The sequence below is a fragment of the Piliocolobus tephrosceles genome, chromosome 6, assembly GCF_002776525.5.
Source record: "Piliocolobus tephrosceles isolate RC106 chromosome 6, ASM277652v3, whole genome shotgun sequence".
NCBI lineage: Eukaryota > Metazoa > Chordata > Mammalia > Primates > Cercopithecidae > Piliocolobus > Piliocolobus tephrosceles.
The window spans coordinates 45,580,545-45,600,511 of NC_045439.1; the positions used below are offsets into that span (position 1 = coordinate 45,580,545).

The window sequence follows — 19,967 nt, forward strand, 5'->3', positions numbered from 1 at the left end:
CCTTCTTGCAAGTGATTCTCCTACTTCAGCCTCCCAAGTAGCTGGGACGTGCCACCACACATGGCTAATTTTTGTGTTTTTAGTACAGATAGGTTTTCACCATGTTAGCCAGGCTAGTCTTGAACTTCAGACCTCAGGTGATCCACCTGCCTCAGCCTCCCAAAGTGCTGGGATTATAGGTATTAGCCACCGCATCCAGCCAAGTGAACATTTTTGCCATTACTTGTTTACATTATGAAGTTAAAATATTGACGGTAGTGTATGGCATCATCATTTCCATCAAATCCATGATTAGACTGACAAATCCATGAAATTCTACAGGCTTGCCCTACTCACAACCCCTTCTGCAGAAAGCTGACAGAGTTGGCCCTTCCCCATAATTTGCCCTGTCCTGAGGTATATGACCCTTCTATACTGTCCACAATTGATTGTATCAGGGATCTATATCCTAGTTAAGGGCCATTATCCTTTCAGTTGGACATAAGGGAGGCCAGGCCGGGTATGGTGGCTCACGCCTGTAATCCCAGCACTTTGGGAGGCCGAGGCGGGTGGACCATCTGAGGTCAGGAGTTGGAGACCAGCCTGGCCACCATGGTGAAACCCCGTCTCTACTAAAAATACAAAAATTAGCTGGGTGTGGTGGCAGGCGCCTGTAATCCCAGCTATTTGGGAGGCTGAGGCATGAGAATCGCTTGAACCCAGGAGGTGGAGGTTGCAGTGAGCCGAGATGGCACCATTATACTTCAGCCTGGGCCACAGAGCAAGACTCTGTCTCAAAAAAAGGGGGAAAAGGAGGCGGGCCGGGTGTGGTGGCTCACACCTGTAATCCTAGCACTTGGGGAGGCCAAGACGGGTAGATCCTGAGGTCAAGAGTTTGGGACCAGCCTGGCCAACATGGTGAAACCCTGTCTCTACTAAATATATAAAAAAAAAAATGAGCCAGGCATGGTGGCACACACCTGCAGCCCCAGCTACTTGGGAGGCTGAGGCAGGAGAATCACTTGAACCTGGGGGATGGAGGTTGCAGTGATCCAAGACTGCGCCTCTTCACTCCAGCCTGGGTGAAAGAGCGAATCTCTGCCTAAAAAAAAAAAAAAAAAAAAAAGGAAGCCAGTAGCCAGTATAATCTCCACCCAATCAGGGAGCTCTATTTTGGATTATAACTAATAGAATCAATCGGATCCTCTTTCAGGGACTATAGAGAACAGGAGAAGTAGCAGAGGCAAAAGTGGGCAGGGAAGCTGGAGAGCACATGAATAAGAGGATGCACATTGTAACTACAGGGCAATAGACATCCACTTCAAAAGCAAGGACTCAACCCAGCCGTCTAAGCTGCTGGTGTTCACTACATGAAAAAGAGCCATTTTTTTCCCAGCTCTCCAAGAAGGTTTGCCTCTGATCAGCATTAAAATAAGCCTCCAGCATCTAAGATAATGTCAACGTGCCTTTGTTCCTTGTAACTTAAAGGAGGCAGCCCGAATTAATTATGAAAAGAAAAATCCAGACCTGCAATATACAGCACATTAAAATAAAATGTCAGGCATAAAAAATACCACATAAAAAAAGATTATACAACCCAAAATCTAGGCTTTGACATTTACTTTAATAGAGGGAATAAGAAAAAGGTGCAATGAAAATTACTCTATAGTTGTTCAACAGATAAATGAAAATGTGAATACTTAAGCACCCACAGAGTTTGCTCAATGGCGTTTAAAAAGCAAGCATTCTTCAAACTAGAATTCAAGAATCAAAGGTAAGTTACGAAGACATTACTAATTATGCTTATTTTCCTGGGCTCTTTACATAAAAATGAAAGTAATTTCCAGCCTATAAAGCTCACTTTTAAAGATACCTCAATTAAAAATATTTTATCTCTATACATGTGTAAATCTTTTGTCATAACCAAAATAGGTTATTGGAAATAAAACATGTATTGTAGCCAATTCAAGTTGAAAAGAAAGAAACCTGGGTCTCCCTCAGTTGTCAAGCCATGAGAGCTTGGTCTCATATCAATCTTAAGATCTGTGTAAACACATAAGCTTTCAATTATTATAACTTTAAAAAGCCACTTCAAAAGTCACCACATAATTACTTTGGTTTCCTTGGCATCCAAGTAGTTTTTAAAAGCTTACTTTCTAGCTGTAATTATTTTGAAGTTTAGCGTTCATATCTTTGCATTTCCATTTCCAAAGCACTCTGCAGTTCTTAATATTTTTGAACAAGTCAGTAAAATAGTTTTGCAGCACTTAAAAGTTTTTAACGTAGTTCCCTAATAAATTGCTGTTCTGAAAAATCCCTATATAAGACAAAGCCTTTGCTCAAGTTTGTTCATTGTCTCTCCTTTTGCTTGCAAATGGTACAACTGTGCCTGTCTCAGGGAACACTCACTCTAATTGGGTATTAAAGAGACTGGGAATGCTTCCCCTCATTGCATATATCCACTCAGGAAAACTGAGTTATCAAGACAAAGGGGTTATAAACCCAGATGGGATCTTAGATGTGCTTACAACATAAACTAATTACAGTACTACAAAAGAAAGCAAAGACAACACTATGATTCTCATAGAGAACTGCATATTCCCAGGGTAGTTTTCTTCTGAAGAAATTAGGATACTTTACTTTCAAAGTGAAAAATATTCCCCTAATTAAGCATCCATAAAAGCTGCATTTTCTTTATGACTCCACTTTTTATTCACGGGTTTTAAGATGCCCCAAGTAAACCTGGTATATAACATAATTACATTGGCAATATAAGTAGCTTAATAGATAACTAGTATTTGGACTTCATACTTTAATTTTGAAAACTCACTGTTAAACACAGGTATGTTCTATTTGAACTCTGTTCAATGAGCTTCAATTTCATATTTAAAACAAGTCTATCAAGTGATTCATACCTTATCTTCAACATATAATCATGAAAAACTCACTATTGCAGCCGGGTGCAGTGGCTCACTCCTGTAATCCCAGCACTTTGGGAGGCCAAGGAGGGTAGATCGTTTGAAGTCAGGAGTTTGAGACAAGTCTGGCCAACACAGTGAAATCCCGTCTCTACTAAAAATATAAAAGCCAAGCATGGTAGCGCATGCCTGTAATCCCAGCTACTTGGGAGGCTGAGGCAGAAGAACTGCTTGAACCCGGGAGGCGGAGGTTGCAATGAGCCAGGATCACGTCACTGCACTCCATCCTGGGTGACAGAGCAAGACTCTTGTCTCAAAACAAAACAAAATTAGCCAAGCATGGGGTCACACACCTGCAGACTCAGCTAGTCAAGAGGCTGAGGTGGCAAGATAGCTTGATCTCAGGAGATTGAGCCTGCAATGAACCATAATCATGTCACTGCTCTCCAGCCTGGGCGACAGAGCAAAACTGTCTCAAAAAAAAAAAAAAAAGAAAAGAAAAGAAAAAAAAGAAAAAACGGAAACCTAGGTATATGAAGCCGTCATGAAACTGATGTACTATATAAGCCAAAGTCAACCTTTGCTGGAACTCACCTGATTTTAATAAACTTTCCTTTTCGTTTAAGCCATTTTGGAGTTTTACTGCTTATAGTTAAAAAGGATCTTTCTGGATTTCCACATTGGCTTATATAAAAAGATTGAAATTATAAGCCTGAGCCTTGTGTTTATGACTCAGAAGCATGACTTACTAACTTTGTGAATGGGGGCAGGGCACTAACCATCTTGAGGTACAAGTGAAACAATAGCATGTATTTTGTAAGTACAGTTATGAAAAAAGAGAGGGCAACTCAGTGTGTTAGCTGTACGATGTCTATAAACTTTAACAGTCAGACAAGTTCTAGCAAACAACCTAGTATATCAAGTGGGGCCAATAATGGATCCACAGCCCAACCCCCGAATGTTTAAATTCAAGATGCTCCACCCAATGTCCACATTACGAAAACTGCCCCCTCTATGATCAAAAACATTTGAAGTCAAAGGAAACAATTAGCATAAATGCTAATAAATGAACATTTTATTTGGGTCAGCATTAGTATTCTGATTTTTAAAGATTAGATATAGAGATATCACGAATTTGATCTTCAACCCAAACTTTTTTTTTTTTTTTTTGAGATGGAGTCTCGCTCTGTCACCCAGACTGGAGTGGCGTGATCTTGGCTCACTGTGCAGTGAACCCACCTCCTGGGTTCACACCATTCTCCTGCCTCAGCCTCCCGAGTAGCTGGGACTACAGGCGCCCACCACCATGCTCGGCTAATTTTTTGTATTTTTATTAGAGACGGGGTTTCACTGACGTCGTGATCTGCCCGCCTCAGCCTCCCAAAGTGCTGGGATTACAGGTGTGCAACCCAAACTCTAAATTCCTTAATAATACCTTAATTAAGGGTTACCTTAACAAATCCCTTAATTACACTTCATGCTGGAAAACAGCATGAAGTATAATCAACTGTGAAACAGGTTAAGACTGGGTACAGTAGGTCACACCTATAATCCTAGTACTTTGGGAGGCTGAGGCAGGAGGATCGCTTGAGCCCAGGAGTTCAAGACCAGCCTGAGCAGCACAGCAATACTCCATCTCTATTAAGGGGGAAAAAAAAAAAAAACGGCTGAGCCAACAACACGATAGGGAGATGGTCTGCTATTGGCAGCAATTCAAACAACATGGTTCAAACAATCTCTACTAAAATGTCTGGAACAAGAAATTAACAGACAGACATATTCATGAAGCTACAGATTTTTTTTTCTGTGACTATCAATGATTCTGTACCAGAGACACATTCTGAAATTTACATTATTATTCTTAAAAATTTTATTAGAAAGTAAAGTACTTAAATACTTAATACATTAGTATTTAAGTACTTAAGTTAGTACTTAAATTAGTATTTAATACTAATACTTAAACTAGTATTCAAGTACTTACACAATTTATTGACTAGTCATATATATAAATATAGACACATAAATTTATTGACTAGTCATATATATAAATATGGACACACATACATATACATATTTACACATACACAAACATACACATAAACATACATTAGACCAAAGGGAGCTTTAAAACAAGCACTAAATAATATTTAACTGTAGAACTAGAAAATACATTGTGAACTTCCTATTAATCACGTTATGAGAATGTAAGTTTTATGTATTAAAAAATAAAACAAGGCAAAAACTTTATTGCACCTAACAATATACAAAATTGAATACACAAAATAAAAAAATCCATTATCAGACTGTAGATACAAAATGATTAGTTATTTGCATGTAATAAAAATTAATATTTCAATAAAACATATTTTAAATAAAATAGAATAGTATTATTACCAGACTGTATTCGGACAGTATAGTATCACAAAACGTTACAGGAAATAGTAACAATCTGCAAATAACAGAATTTTTTATATTACATACTAAATACAAGTTTTATCTCCATTTATGCATATCATTAAAGGAAATGTTAAAGAATTCTTATTCTAATTTTGTGTACTTTTATTCTAGAACTGTATATTGCAATTTCCAAGAAATAATCTACAGTTTCCCAGAAGGATTATTTTTAATACTGGCAGTCTTCCTGTTCAATACACAAAATATCAATCTTTTCTTCTGTCAGAAAACTCAAAATTAAAAACTACACCAGGCTCTTTGTTCAGTGTTTTCTCTTCTTCTTGGATGCAGTGAACTCTAAAGACATAAAGTTCAAAAGTCAGTCAGATCGGAAAAAAAAAAAAACTTGACACTTAAATGATAATACCTAATTGATAACATACATTTAAACTACATAGCTGTCTAACTGGTACAACACAGTAAGGATGCCCTCACAGCAAAGACACAACAAAAAAATCTTAAACCTGACATATTCAAGAATTTTTTCTTCAAAATGATATAGCAGTTTAAAACATACTATCAGCCAGGAGCGGTGGCTCATGCCTGTAATCCCAGCACTTTGAGGGGCTGAGGTGAGCAAATCATGAGGTCAGGGGATCGAGACCTTCCTGGCTAACACGGTGAAACCCCATCTTTACTAAAAAAAATACAAAAAATTAGCCGGGCGTGGTGGCGGGCACCTGTAGTCCCAGCTACTCAGGAGGCTGAGGCAGAATTGCTTGAACCCAGGAGGTGGAGGTTGCAGTAAGCCAAGATCATGCCTCGGCACTCCAGCCTGGATGACAGAGCGAGACTCATCTCAAAAAAAAAAAACACACACATAACAACAATAAAAAATACTATATCCATTGAGATAGTAAGATCTCAATCTTATTGCAATATCAATCTATTAAGATAGTGGCCCTTAGCCATTCTAAATCCTAATTAATAATAAGTTACTGTGAAGTTGTTTCATATGGGTACACCCTCCCTATAATTATATGAATCCAGGGTGCTAGATCTCAAAGGTATTTAGGCCAGTACTAAGAAGAAGAAAATGACTAAGATTTCAATTTCATTTCAATTAAACCTAGAAATGTAACCCAAAACACTACTACCATACATCATTCTGGCTACCACAGGAGATGCCAGGACGAACACTCAAATAATTGTCCATCTACAAACAGCACGAACCTAAAGGTTACTGATCATTAAAAGCAAAGAAAGCAATAGAAAACATAAAAACATGAAAATTATAAAAGATGTGGCAAAAAGAAATATTCTGGCCAGGCGCGGTGGCTCACGCCTGTAATCCCAGGACTTTGGGAAGCCAAGGCAAGCGGATCACTTAAGGTCAGGAGTTCAAGACCAGCCTGGCCAACGTGGTGAAATCCCGTCTCTACAAAAATACAAAAATGAGCCAGGCATGATGGTGGGCGCCTGTAATCCCAGCTACTTGGGAGGCTGAGGCAGGAGAATTGCTTGAACCCGGGAGACGGTGTTTGCAGTGAGCTGAGATCACACCATTGCACTCGTGCCTGGGTAACAAAGCAAGGCTGTCTCAAAAAAAAAAGAAAAGAAATACTCCCCACCAGTGAAAAAGAAAAGGGAAATGGCAGAAAGAGAAAAGACAAGTAAAAAAACCAAATTAGATGAAAACAAATTCCTAAGCCAGGCACGGTGGCTCATGCCTGTAATCCCAGCACTTTGGAAGGCCGAGGCAAGTGGATCACTTGAGCCCAGGAGTTTGAGACGAGCCTAGGCAACACAGTGCGACCCTGTCTCTACAAAAAATACAAAAATTAGCCAGACATTGGGACATGTGCCTTCAGTCCCAGTGACTCAAGAGGCTGAGGCGGGAGGGGAGGACAGCCTGAGCCGGGGAGGTTGAAGCTGTAGTAAGTCACTGTGATCGCATCACCGTACGCCAGCCCGGGCAACCCAGCAAGACCCTGTCTCATGAAAAAAAATAAAGAAAACAAATTCCTGGAAGAGAGCAGCAGTCAGGATTAGCAGCACTGAAACAATGTCCAGATGAAAGCAGACCAGAGGTCTGAGAGAGACATCTCTACAAAGATGAAACTGATAGGATACCTAATGGATATGCACACCATCATTTACTGTGTTATCTTTGACTCTGAGATGTCAGTAATGATATGACTAATACTGAAATTCTCTAATGGGCCAAAGATGAAAGGATCACAGGAACACACAGCAAACTGTCATGTTCCTCAAGCGTTTTAAACCTTGATGCTCTACGAATGTAAGTTAGTTTACTTCACTAGTTTGACGAAATTTTATCTGTACCTGTTCCACTCAAACTTTCATTCTCTTCTTCTTCTGTAATTACAGGCATACTCAGACTTAAAGGTTTATCTTCCTTGTGTATATTCTGCACGTTACCTAGAAATATTTAGAAAATGATTTTATATGAAAGCAAAGAATATTATAATTTTTGAGAAAACATTTTACAAAAAATGTCATTATTACAGCATAAAAATTAGACATGTAAAAACTGAAACTGTAATGGTAAGCAGAAATACGCATTCTAGAATACCTATATTTTTTCAAGTACTAACATATTTTATTTATACTTTGAAAGTAGTCTCTAATTCTTCCACTAGGTAAAACAGAAAAAAGGAATAAACAAAATTAGCCAAACACAAATACCATATTTAATCTTTATCACACACAACAGGGGTTATATTTGCAGCCATCAAAGAATAATCACATATGTTACTTCAACTTTATTAAATTAATTACAAATGTAGTTTTTGAGTTTAACAACCTTACTTTTGGATGTGAACATACTTTCTTTTCTCACCACATATGCTCTACAAGATATATTTCTCTAGTCATAATTTGCGACTGACTTTCCATTTTCAAAAACAATAGAGGTTCTCTACATCAACCTTCTGTTACCTGAAGAAATATCCCAACCAAATGTATCAGATACCACTGTCATATCAAGTACCATTTAGCACACAACTTCCATGTCCCAAAAGCAACCCCCATAAACAGTGACTATTTTTATGCTGTTTTTCTTCGCCCAACACTTTTATCATTTGATATGTTATATCTTGCTTTCTTTTTTTGTTTTTTACGGAGTCTCACTCTGTCACCCAGGCTGCAGCACAGTGGCGCAATCTCAGCTCATTGCAACCTCCGGCTCCTGGGTTCAAGTAATTCTCCTGCCTCTGCCTCCTGAGCCTGCACACTGAGAACAGAAAGATGTTCACTACAATAAGTGTAACAGATACACTATTTTTTTTTAAAAAAAGAGAAACATAAGAACAAAGCACTGTGGCATGAAGCCATTTAGTACAAACTGCCCCACACCTAAGCTAATTTTTTTTTTTTTTTTTGGAGACAGTCTCTCTCTGTAGCCCAGGCTGGAGTACAGTGGTACAATCTCAGCTCACTGCAACCTCCGCCTCCCAGGCTTAAATGATTCTCGTGCCTCAGCCTATTGAATAGGTGGGACTACAGGTGCATGCCACCACATTGGGCAGGCTGGTTTCAAACTCCTGACCTCAAGTGATCCACCTGCCTCAACCTCTCAAACTGCTGGGATTACAGGCATGAGCAACCGCATCTGGCTTCTTTCTTGAGAGAATCATTACATTATAAAACCCAGTAACATAATCCTCGTGATGGTGACCATGACTTGTCAAAAGAAAATTAAATCATGTTAAGGATGCAGTGTTACAGAAAATAAGAGCATAAAATATATTTTACTTTAATATACTTATAATTACAAAAATGATAAATGTAGAACAAAGGAAACATATAAAAGAGAATGCAATATATTTGAGAAAATAGCCAAAAATAATTAAATTTTTAAAAAGTAAATTTTGGCTGGGCGTGGTGGCTCTCGCCTGTAATCCCAGCACTTCAGGAGGCCGAGGTGGGTAGATCATGAGGTCAGGACTTCAAGACCATCCTGGCCAACATGATGAAACCCTGTTTCTACTAAAAATACAAAAATTAGCCAGGCATAGTGGCGAGCGCCTGTAATCCCAGATACTGGGGAGGTTGAGACAGGAGAATCGCTTGAACCCAGGAGGTGGAGGTTGCAGTGAGCCAAGATCGTGCCATTATCGTGCCACTGCACTCCAGCCTGGGTGACAGAGCAAGATTCTATCTCAAAAAAAGTGTTACATAAATAGTAGTTGCTATCATCTTCATCCATCATAGCACTGATATTACTGATGTCCTATCAACATGCATGTTATATTCGAAGAATAGTGAGCACATAATTGAAGCTTAAATAACATAAGCTTAAATAAATTCCATAAATATACTGAGCACTCATTTATGCATCAAGCAATTATTACAGATATTAAGTCTGGAAAGGCAGACTGGAGCGAATTCTCCCCCCAATGAAATCTTTATCATGTCATCATATTTCTCCAACATTAAGGACATGAATATCCTCCCAGGTGCTCAGACATTAAGCATTCTTGTCTCACCCCTCTCCACCAGCCTCCGTATTTGGCTCTTATGTCTGTTAGCCTTGCTTCTCTAATTCCTACAACCATGTGGCACATGCTTGTCACTCCTAAATCTGAACTACTGCAACAGCCTTCTACTTAGTGTTCCTATTTTCAGTTTGTTCCCAGCTACCTACCATTCTACTCCCAGACTGATTTTCTTCAAGGAAAACTTTGGGCATGCCACTTTCTTGCTCAAAAGTTTCAGTTGACTCCCCCTCTGCCTACCAACTGAAGTGTAAACTTCTTGATTCCACATTTAAGGCCTGGTCACAATACAATCCTCAATCTATTTTTCCAGCATTCTTAACAGTTAACTCCCCAACACACCCTTTACAATCTAGTCTAAATGGACCCCTCGCTCTATACTTCCCAGCTACTTTGCCTTTTTCACACCAGCCCCTCTACTTGTCTGAGTCTATGGAATTATGTTTACCTTATTTGTAAAAACGTCTTCAGATTTCTACTGATTACTAAAGTAACACACGGTTATATAAAATCCAAACATTACAGAAATTTATGGATAGTTTCTCATTATACCATTCTTGAAAATTAACCACTGGTAGTATTTCATACATGTCTAGATTTCTTCAGTGCTATATATTATGTTCATGTGTGTATGTGTATATATATATTTTTGATTAATAGAAATGAGATCATACTCTTTTTTAAAAAGCCTTTTCACTAAGAAATGTTATCATGTTGTATTTTATTTTTAATTGATATATTCTGGATATACTTTCATAATATACGGCTTTCCCTAGCTTCTTTTTTTTTTTTTTTTTTTGAGACGGAGTCTTGCCCTGTCACCCAGGCTGCAGAGCAGTGGCATGATCTCAGCTCACTGCAACCTCCGCCTCCTGGGTTCAAGCGATTCTCCTGCCTCAGACTCGCAAGCAGCTGGGACTATAGGCGCCTGCCACCACACCCAGCTAATTTTTGTATTTTTAGTAGAGGCGGGGTTTCACCATATTGGCCAGGCTGGTCTTGAACTCCTGAACTTGTGATCCGCCTGCCTCAGCCTCCCAAAGTGCTGGGACTACAGGCGTTAGCCACCGTGCCCAGCATCCCTAACTTTTTAGTAACTGCAAAGTATTTCTTTGTATGGACTGACAAGAATTTTATTTACCCATTATACATTTGAGTTGTTTACAGTTTGCCATTTCAAATAATCCTGCAATGAATTTCCTTTTATATTTATGATTTGTACAGAATAAATTCCTAGCAATTCTAAAAGGCATGTACATTTAAAATTTTGACATGATTCTAAATTGCTCTATGAAAAGAATGTGCCAATTTACTCTCCCACTTAAACTGAGATTGTATTTTCTCACACTTTCACCATCAATGGGTATTACCTTTAATCTTTGCTGATCAAATAATATAAAAACTATGTTTTAATTTATATATCTTTAATTATAGATGAAATTCAATTATTTCCTATATGCATTGATTTTCTGCCTGCATTTGTGATTGCCTGTTCATATCCTAAGCTATTTTTCTACTGGGTGGTGGCCCTTTTCTTATTCATTTATAAGAGCTTTTGTAAAAATTAGAAATTTTAAAAGTATCATATGTGCAAATGGATTTGTAAGATCTTTTGCCTTTTATGGAACTGAGGCTCCTCTTTTTGAAAAACTACAAAATCAAAAATACCTTTTCACTGTATGGAAATGAACTTTTGATTAATGAGAAACTACTCTTTCTTTTCCTATTTTGCTCTTGTTCCTCCTTTGTTCCTCAACCACATTAAAAACATTTTTTTCAGGTCTTCAAGAAAGCAGCTTGGCCAGCTTATCACGTTGCTATGCCTATATGAAGGCTGTTGATAAAAAGTGCTTGTGAGAGTTTCTAAACCTAAATATCTTTGGTACTTCTGTTAAAGTGAACTAAATATGGCCTGAGAAGGACTCCATACTTCTATATTTGAGTCCTTATGGACAAACTGCAATCTAGCTTAACAGGTAGAAAAGATTGAAAACCCAATTTAGCAGTATATGCCTGAACAACAGCTGTCTCGGCGAATCCCAGCGGCGGTACTTCAACCATTCATACGCTGCTGAGTCTTCAAACTGTGTTCAAATAAGGCAAATGCCAAGCCATAACCAATCCAGCTGTTCTGTATCTCACTTCCAATTTCTGTACCTCATTTCCCTTTTGTTGGCTATAAATCTTCCACCACGTGGCTGCACTGGAGTCTCTGAATTTGCTGTGATTCTGGGGGCTGTGTGATACTCCCAATAGTTCATTGCTCAATTAAACTCCTTTAAATTTAATTCAGCTGAACATTTTCTTTTCCGAATAAAAAACATTTTAATCTACCAGAAGTTAATTTTTGAAATATAACCAAACTAAACAATCTTTTCCTTATGTCCTCTCTTTTTGCTCATGTTTGGCCATCAGTCAGGTTTATTGAAGTATTATTAACATACAATAAAATTCATCCATTTTTGCTGTACAGAGCAGTTTGGACAAATGCATGGTTGTGGAATCTACCACTGCAATGAAAATACAGATTTCCATCACCCCAAAAATTTCTCTGTGCCCCTTTGCATTCAACACCTTCCCCTACCCCTAAGTCCCTAGCAACCAAATATATGTTTTCTGTCCCTACAGATTTGCCTTTTCCAGAATGTCATATAAATAGAATCATAGAGTATATAGCCTTTTGTATCTGTCTTCTTTCACAGAGCACACTGAATTCAGGTTCATCTATGTTATTACATGTATGATAGCTCTTTTATTGCTGGATTGTATTTCATTGTATGGATATGCCAGTTTATCCAATCAGCAGTGGAAGGATTTTTAAGCTGTTTGCAGTTCTTGCAATTATGAATAAAGCCACATAAACTTTTGCATACACATTTCTGTGTGAACATTAAGTATTCATTTCTCTTGTATAAATACCAAGGAATAGTATTTCTGGGTCACATGATAAGTACATGTTTACCTTTTAAAAACTATTGCGTTTTCCAAAGTAACCACACTATTCTGGATTCACACCAGAAAAGTATGCAGGTTCCACTTGTTTCAAATCATCAACAGCTTTTTTCATTACAATTTTTGTTTTGTTTTGTGGGGTCTTTTTGTTGCTGCCATTCAGGGTTTAGTGGAATGTCACTGTGGTTTTAATTTACATTTCTCTAATAACTAAACATGCAGAGCATCTTTTCATATGCTTATTTGCCATCCATATATTTTCTTTGGTGAAATGTTTCAGCCATTTCTTCATTGGGTGGACTATATATTTATTGAGTTAGACTTCTTTATATATTACTAGTTTGGATACAGGACCTTTAATCAGGGTAGTAGTTGGCAAAAATTTTCTCCCAGTCTATGGCTTATCTTCTCATCTTCTTAACAGTATCTTCTGAAGACAAAAATTGTAACTTTGAGAATGCCAATTTATCAATTTTTTTGTTTCATGATTTGCTTGTGTTTTTTTGTGTCATGTAGTATTTAAAAATCTTGCCCAACCCAAGAACACAAACATTTTTCTCCTACATATTTTTTCACAAGTTTTATAATTTAGGTTTCAAATTTAGGTCCATAATCCATTTTGAATTTTTTTTTTTTGGATAAGATAAGGGATATTGGTCTTTAGTTCTTTCTTGCAACGTCAATAAGCTGCAAAGTATTCCCTCTTGTATTTTCTGAAAGAATCTAGATCTAGATCACTCCTTTCTTAAATGTTTGCTAAAATTTCCAGAGAAGCCTGAGAATTTAATTTCTTAGCAGTGTGAGAGGAAAATAAATCTTAGGACCCCAAAATCACTAAGCTAAAGGGAAAAGTCAAGCTAGGAACTGCTTAGAGGCTCACCGAAGACAAATCCATATCTGATTGGTTCCTCTCTGTGGGGAAAAGAGAGATCAGCCTGTGACTGTGTCTATATAGAAGGAAGTAGACATAAGAGACTCCATTTAGTTCGGTATTTGAAATGCTGTTAATCTGTGACCCTACCCCCAACTTTGTCCTTGCAAGAGACATGTGGTGTGGTGACTCAAGGTTTAATGGATATTGGGCTGTGCAGGATGTGTCTTTGTTAAACAAGTACCTGAAGGCAGCTTGCTGGTTAAAAATCCTGCCCGTCCCTGGGCAATGGAACATCTCGGTGTAAAACCCATTGTGTGCTTTGTTTACTGAGCAAGGAGACACCGCCTTTAGGAATGAGGTGGGGCTTGCTGGAGCAATACTGCTAAAAGGTTTATGAAGATGCCGCATATGCATCTCAAGGCACAGCATTTTCCTTTGAACTTATTCATGTTACAGGGATTTTTGTTCTTATGTCTTACTGCTGATTTCCTCCCTACAATGATCCTATTTTCTAGCCACTCCTTTATCTTTTAGATGGTAAAGATAATTATCAATAAATACTAAGGGAACTCAGAGGCCGGTGCCAGTGTGGGTCCTCTGAAAGCACAGCACTGGCCCCCTGGGCCCCGCTTTTCTTTCTCTATACCTTGTCTCTGTGTCTTTATTTCTTTTCTCAAGTCTCTGGTCCCACCTAACCAGAAGCACCCACAGGTGTGGAGGGGCAGGCCACCCCTTCACTCTCCCCTATTGCTCATGTGAAAATGCACATTCATTGAGCCAGAGTAAATTGCGTATTATTCGTATTAGGTGGAAGGCCATCAAAGACTCAAAAAATGCAATGCAACTTTTTGTCTTACCTACTTCTAACCTGGAAGTACCCACTTGTTGCCTTAACAGACCAAACCAATGTACAACTTACACATACTGATTGATGTGTCATGTCTCCCTAAAATTTATAAAAGCAAACCGTAACCCGACCACATTGGGCGCACGCCTCAGGACTTCCTGAGGTTGTATCATAGGCACATCCTTAACCCGGGCAAAATAAACTTTCTAAATCGACTGAGACCTGTCTCAGATATTTTGGGGTCTCAGTAAACATGCCTATTCAGATTTCTTCCGTCAGCGTCAGTTTCAGAAACCTGTGTCTCTTTTTTTTTGAGACAAAGAGTCTTGCTGTTGTTGCCCAGGATGGAGTGTAAAGGCACGATCTGGGCTCACCGCAACCTCCACCTCCCAGGTTCAAGTGATTCTTCTGCCTCAGTCGCCCGAGTAGCTGGGATTACAGGCATGCGCCACCAAGCCTGGCTAATTTTGTATTTTCAGCAGAGACGGGGTTTCTCCATGTTGGCCAGGCTGGTCTCGAACTCCGGACCTCAGGTGATCCACCTGCCTCAGCCTCCCAAAGTGCTGTGATTACAAGCATGAGCCACGGCACCCGGCCTGGAAACTTGTGTCTCTTAATAAATTTATCCATTTTATTTAAGCTATCTAACTTACTGGCATAAAATTATTTATAATTTTGCCTTGGTCACCTTTGAATCTTTGTAAGGTCTACAGTGGTAATCCTTACCTCCCTAAATTTTTGTTCCTATTTTTCAGCAAATTCTCTTTAGAATATTTTTAGGCATAAAATCATTCACAAATCATGATAATTTTCTAGGCTCTCTTTCTGATGTCGTATCTCCCTTCACTCTCCTGTCTGATTACACTGACTAGCTCTTTAAGAGCAACGTTAAATAAAACTGTGATACTTCTTGCATATTACCATTGAACATGAGGCAACTTATAATCTAATACATGCGTGCACACACACACTTTTAAGATTAAAGAAATAATCTTCTATTTTATCTAGGGCAGGGGCAGGAGTTAACAAACCCCAGGACCAAATGTGACCCACCACCTGCTTTTATACAGTTTTACTGGACTACAACCACACTCAGGTGTTTTGGTATTATCTATAGCTACTTTCACATTACAATGGCAGAGCTGAGTAGTTGTGACAGAAACATGGCCCACAAAACCTAAAATATTTACTACCTGGTCCTTTACAGAAACAGTTTGCTGACTCCTTGATCTAGAAGATTTTTTTTTTTTAATCAAGAGTGGATGCTGGATATTATCAAATGTCTTCTTTGGTAACTATTAAAATAAATTCACATTTTCCCCTTTAACCTATTGATGTAGTAAATCATATTAATAGATTCTGAATGCATCCTGAAATAAGTGTACTCAGTTAAGGTGTTTTTGTGTCTAGGATTATTTTTGATACATATGCCTTAGGATTTTTTCAGTAATATTCATGAGTTTAGTCTAACAATTTTCTCCACAATATCCTTCAGCATTGTGAACGGGAGCAGAAAAATTTCCTTTTGAACTATTTCTCGATCATACTTAACAAATATGGTATCTCCTCTGACTTCTCAGTGCACTTCAAGCTACTGTTATAGGACTTAATCATATCTGGGACATATTAAAGGTATTTAACTTCAATTCTCCTTCCACTGCTTCAATATAGGGGGAAAAAATGCTAAAAGGCTGTTAACTTATCTGCATATATTCCTGCAGGAGTTAGGAGTGAATTTCGTATTAGTATTAAATATTTACTAACGTTTCTAATGCTCTTTTTCTCACCCCAACTAAACCTGTTAATCAAATTCCAAATTTATGTAGGGTACATATACATTATTCATACAATTTTTTAAAAAAACAAACTATTGCCGGGTGCAGGGGCTCACGCTTATAATCCCAACACTTTGGGAGGTCAAGGCCGGTGAATCACGAGATCAGGAGTTCAAGACTAGCCTGGCCAACATAGTGAAACACCGTCTCTACTAAAAATACAAAAAAAAAAAAAAATTACCCAGGTGTGGTGGTGGATGCCTGTAGTCTCAGCTACTTGGGAGGCTGAGAGAGCAAAATCGCTTGAACCCGGGAGGCGGTGGTTGCAATGAGCTGAGATCGTGCCATTGCACTCCTGCCTGGGCAACAAGAGCAAAACTGCATCTAAAAAAAAAAAAAAAAAAAAAAAAAGCACTGGATTTCATAACTATCTAGCTATTAATTGATATATCACTTTAGACAAGTTATTTAATCTGTATAGGCCTAAATTTCTTTCTTTTTGTTTTTTGTTTTGTTTTGAGACAGTCTTGCTCTGTCAACTACGCTGGACTGAAGTGCATGATCTCAGCTCACTGCAACCTCCACCTTCCAGGTTCAAGCAATTCTCATGCCTCAGCCTCCCAAGTAGCTGGGATTACAGGCATGCACTACCATGCCCAGCTTTTATATTTTTAGTAGAGACGGGGTTTCACCATGTTGGCTAGGCTGGACTCGAACTCCTGACCTCAAGTGATCCGCCCACCTAGGCCTCCCAAAGTGCTGGGATTACAGGCATGAGCCACAGCACCCGGCCAGGTCAAAATTTCATCACCTATAAAATGATACATTTGATATGATTCCTAGGGTCCCTTTCAAGCAATAAGTTTCCAAGAATCTAACCATTTATTTTTAATATTAAATCTCACAAAAATGTTCTCAAACAAGTATCTAATCCTTCTTAACAACGAAATAAAGATGAGGCAAAGCTGTAAATAAAACCCATTCTCCTTTGTTGAATCTTAGTAAGACTTTAAAAAATTACCTTTGTTTCTGAAAGACATCTTCCTTCCTGCTGGTTTCAATCTTTCTTTCTTCTCTTTTTTCCTAGTTGCTTTGACTTGCCCTTGACCAGATGCAGAATCACAGTCAGAAGAGTCAAGTTTGACTTGACGATGCCTTCTTGATTTGGATGCCTTAAGAGTTACAATCCAATGAACCAATAAATTATAAAACGAATACAAATCATAGGTAATTCAGAGGAAGACAAAATGTACAATCAAAGATAAGGAAAGATTTACAGAAATATCTGTCATAAAGTACTTTACTATTACCCCTGGCTGGTTTACTATAATATAACTACTTGTGTCATGTAAATAGTCTATTCTTTTTATAACATGAAGTTTCCTGCAGCTGTCATCACTATCTGCTCACATGGGCTTAAAATGAAGTTGTTCTATTATCTGGCATGGTTGGGCAACAAAGGTATAGAGGCATCTTCTAATAAATTTACTTCCCGTAGGCACTACCATGTGTTCCAAGTAGAAGTACTTCACGCTTGGCTCCAGGTTTGGCCATGTGGCCCAGATCTGGCTACAATGAGTTTAACATCCCCATGGCCAGGGTCATTTGTTGGGAGTGGGGAGGCAAGTAGGCGGGGTATGTGGTATGTATCATGGCTAATGAAATGCTATTTTGGAATTGTTTAACTATTAGGAAGGAAAGATTCTTTCTCGCCTTGGAAGCTAAAACTGGGAACATGCAAGGCTGAAGCTGTCAGGAAAATAGCACTTGACGGCAGTGAAAATGGAGGGCCAGTCTTAATGATATCTTTATCTGAGACACAGATATCTTTAGCCAATCCTGGCTATGGATTTGTTTTGTTACATCAGTAGGTGAATTCCCTTACTTGCTTAAGCAAAGAATTTTCGGTTAATGTTGTATATGCAATAAAAGTATTAACAATTCTTTTTTCTTTTCTTTTTTTTATTTTTATTTTTTATTTTTGAGATGGAGTCTTGCTCTGTAGCCCAGGCTGGAGTGCAGTGGCACGATCTCAGCTCACTGCAACCTCCACCTCCTGGGTTCATGCCATTCTCCCGCCTCAGCCTCCCGAGTAGCTGGGACTACAGGTACCCATCACCATGCCAGGCTAATTTTTTGTATTTTTAGTAGAGACAGAGTTTCACCGTGTTGGCCAGGATGGTCTCAATCTCCTGACCTCGTGATCATCCCACTTTGGCCTCCCAAAGTGCTGGGATTACAGGCGTGAGCCACCGCGCCCAACCAACAACTCTTAAAAAGCAACCACACATAGCTGTCTCTCAGTATCCATGGAGGATTAGTTCCAGAACTTCCTTCGGATACCAAAATCCAGAGATGCTCAAATTCCTGATATAAAATTGTGTAGTATTTGCATTATAACCTATGCACTTCCTCCCATATACTTTCAATCATCTCTAGATTACTTATAACACCTAATATTATGTAAGTGATTGTCATATTATTCAGGGAATATAACGGCAAGGAAAAAAGTGTGTCCATATTTGGTACAGATGCATTTTGTTTTTCAAATATTTTCAATCCACAATTGGTTGAATCCATAGATGCAGAAACCACAGATACACTACAGTAACCAAAACAGCATTGTAATGGTACAAAAACAGACACACAGACCAATGGAACAGGACAGAGAACTCAGAAATAAAGCCACACACCTACAACCACCTGATGTTTGACAAAGTTGATAACAAAAATTGATAAGTGAGACCTAATTAAACTACAGAGCTTCTGTAAAACAAAAGAAACAACAGAGTAAACAGACAACCTATAGAATGGGAAAAAATAGTCACAAATTTGGCATTCAACGAAGGTCTAATATTCAGAATCTATAAGAAAACTAAACAATTCAACAAACAAAAAAACCACCTCATTAAAAAATCGGCAAAGGGCTGGGTGCAGTGGCTCACGTCTGTAATCCTAGCACTTTGGAAGGCTGAGGTGGGACTGAAAAAACAGGCAGGTGCATTGAAAATCTATAGAGAATAGTGTCTCGTTCCTCAACCTCAGAGCTAGGCAACTGACCTTCTCCTATACAAAACAGAAGGCCTGCTGCTCTCTGAAGAGGCTAAACAAGAAAGGCTGTGGGCTCAAAGGAAACTGGTGTAGGTGAGGAAGGAGATGAGGACTCTTACTGAAAATAGACGGGCTGAGTGAAACCTGCATAAGGAATGGTGAGCTTCATGTCTGATTCTCTCTGTAGGCTCCCAAAACACTGGCAGCTGGGCTTATTGCCCACCCTCCTCCCCAGACAAGGGAGTGAAAGATTGTTCTTTAAATAACTAGATCCAAGACAAAGAAATCTAGAGGTTAGATAAGCTCTTGATCTCCTCTTGACCACCCTTAAATATGAAAAGACATCTGAGGATCTTCAATCATATGTTTTTTTTTTGAGACGGAGTCTCGCTCTGTTGCCCAGGCTGGAGAGCAGTGGCGCTCACTGCAAGCTCACTGCAAGCTCCGCCTCCCGGGTTCATGCCATTCTCCTGTCTCAGCCTCCCCGAGTAGCTGGGACTACAGGCGCCCGCCACCACGCCCAGCTAATTTTTTGTATTTTCAGTAGAGACGGGGTTTCACTGAGTTAGCCAGGCTGGTCTCGATCTCCTGACCTCATGATCCACCCACCTCAGCCTCCCAAAGTGCTAGGATTACAGGCGTGAGCCACCGCGCCTG

At 38.9% G+C, this 19,967-nt stretch overlaps 1 protein-coding gene across 1 annotated transcript in view; it reads right to left on the bottom strand.

The window, feature by feature from the left end:
* Nucleotides 1-5,123: 5,123 nt before the first annotated feature.
* Nucleotides 5,124-19,967, bottom strand: part of SNAPC1 (small nuclear RNA activating complex polypeptide 1) — a 32,752-nt gene continuing 17,908 nt past the window's right edge. Inside the window, exons 8-10 of the mRNA XM_023231981.1 lie at nucleotides 17,281-17,431; nucleotides 7,638-7,733; nucleotides 5,124-5,648 (exon numbers count right to left, since the gene is read on the bottom strand). Of these exons, the coding sequence (XP_023087749.1) occupies nucleotides 5,614-5,648; nucleotides 7,638-7,733; nucleotides 17,281-17,431 (282 nt within the window). The 3' untranslated portion in view covers nucleotides 5,124-5,613. The remainder of the gene's footprint in view (nucleotides 5,649-7,637; nucleotides 7,734-17,280; nucleotides 17,432-19,967) is intronic.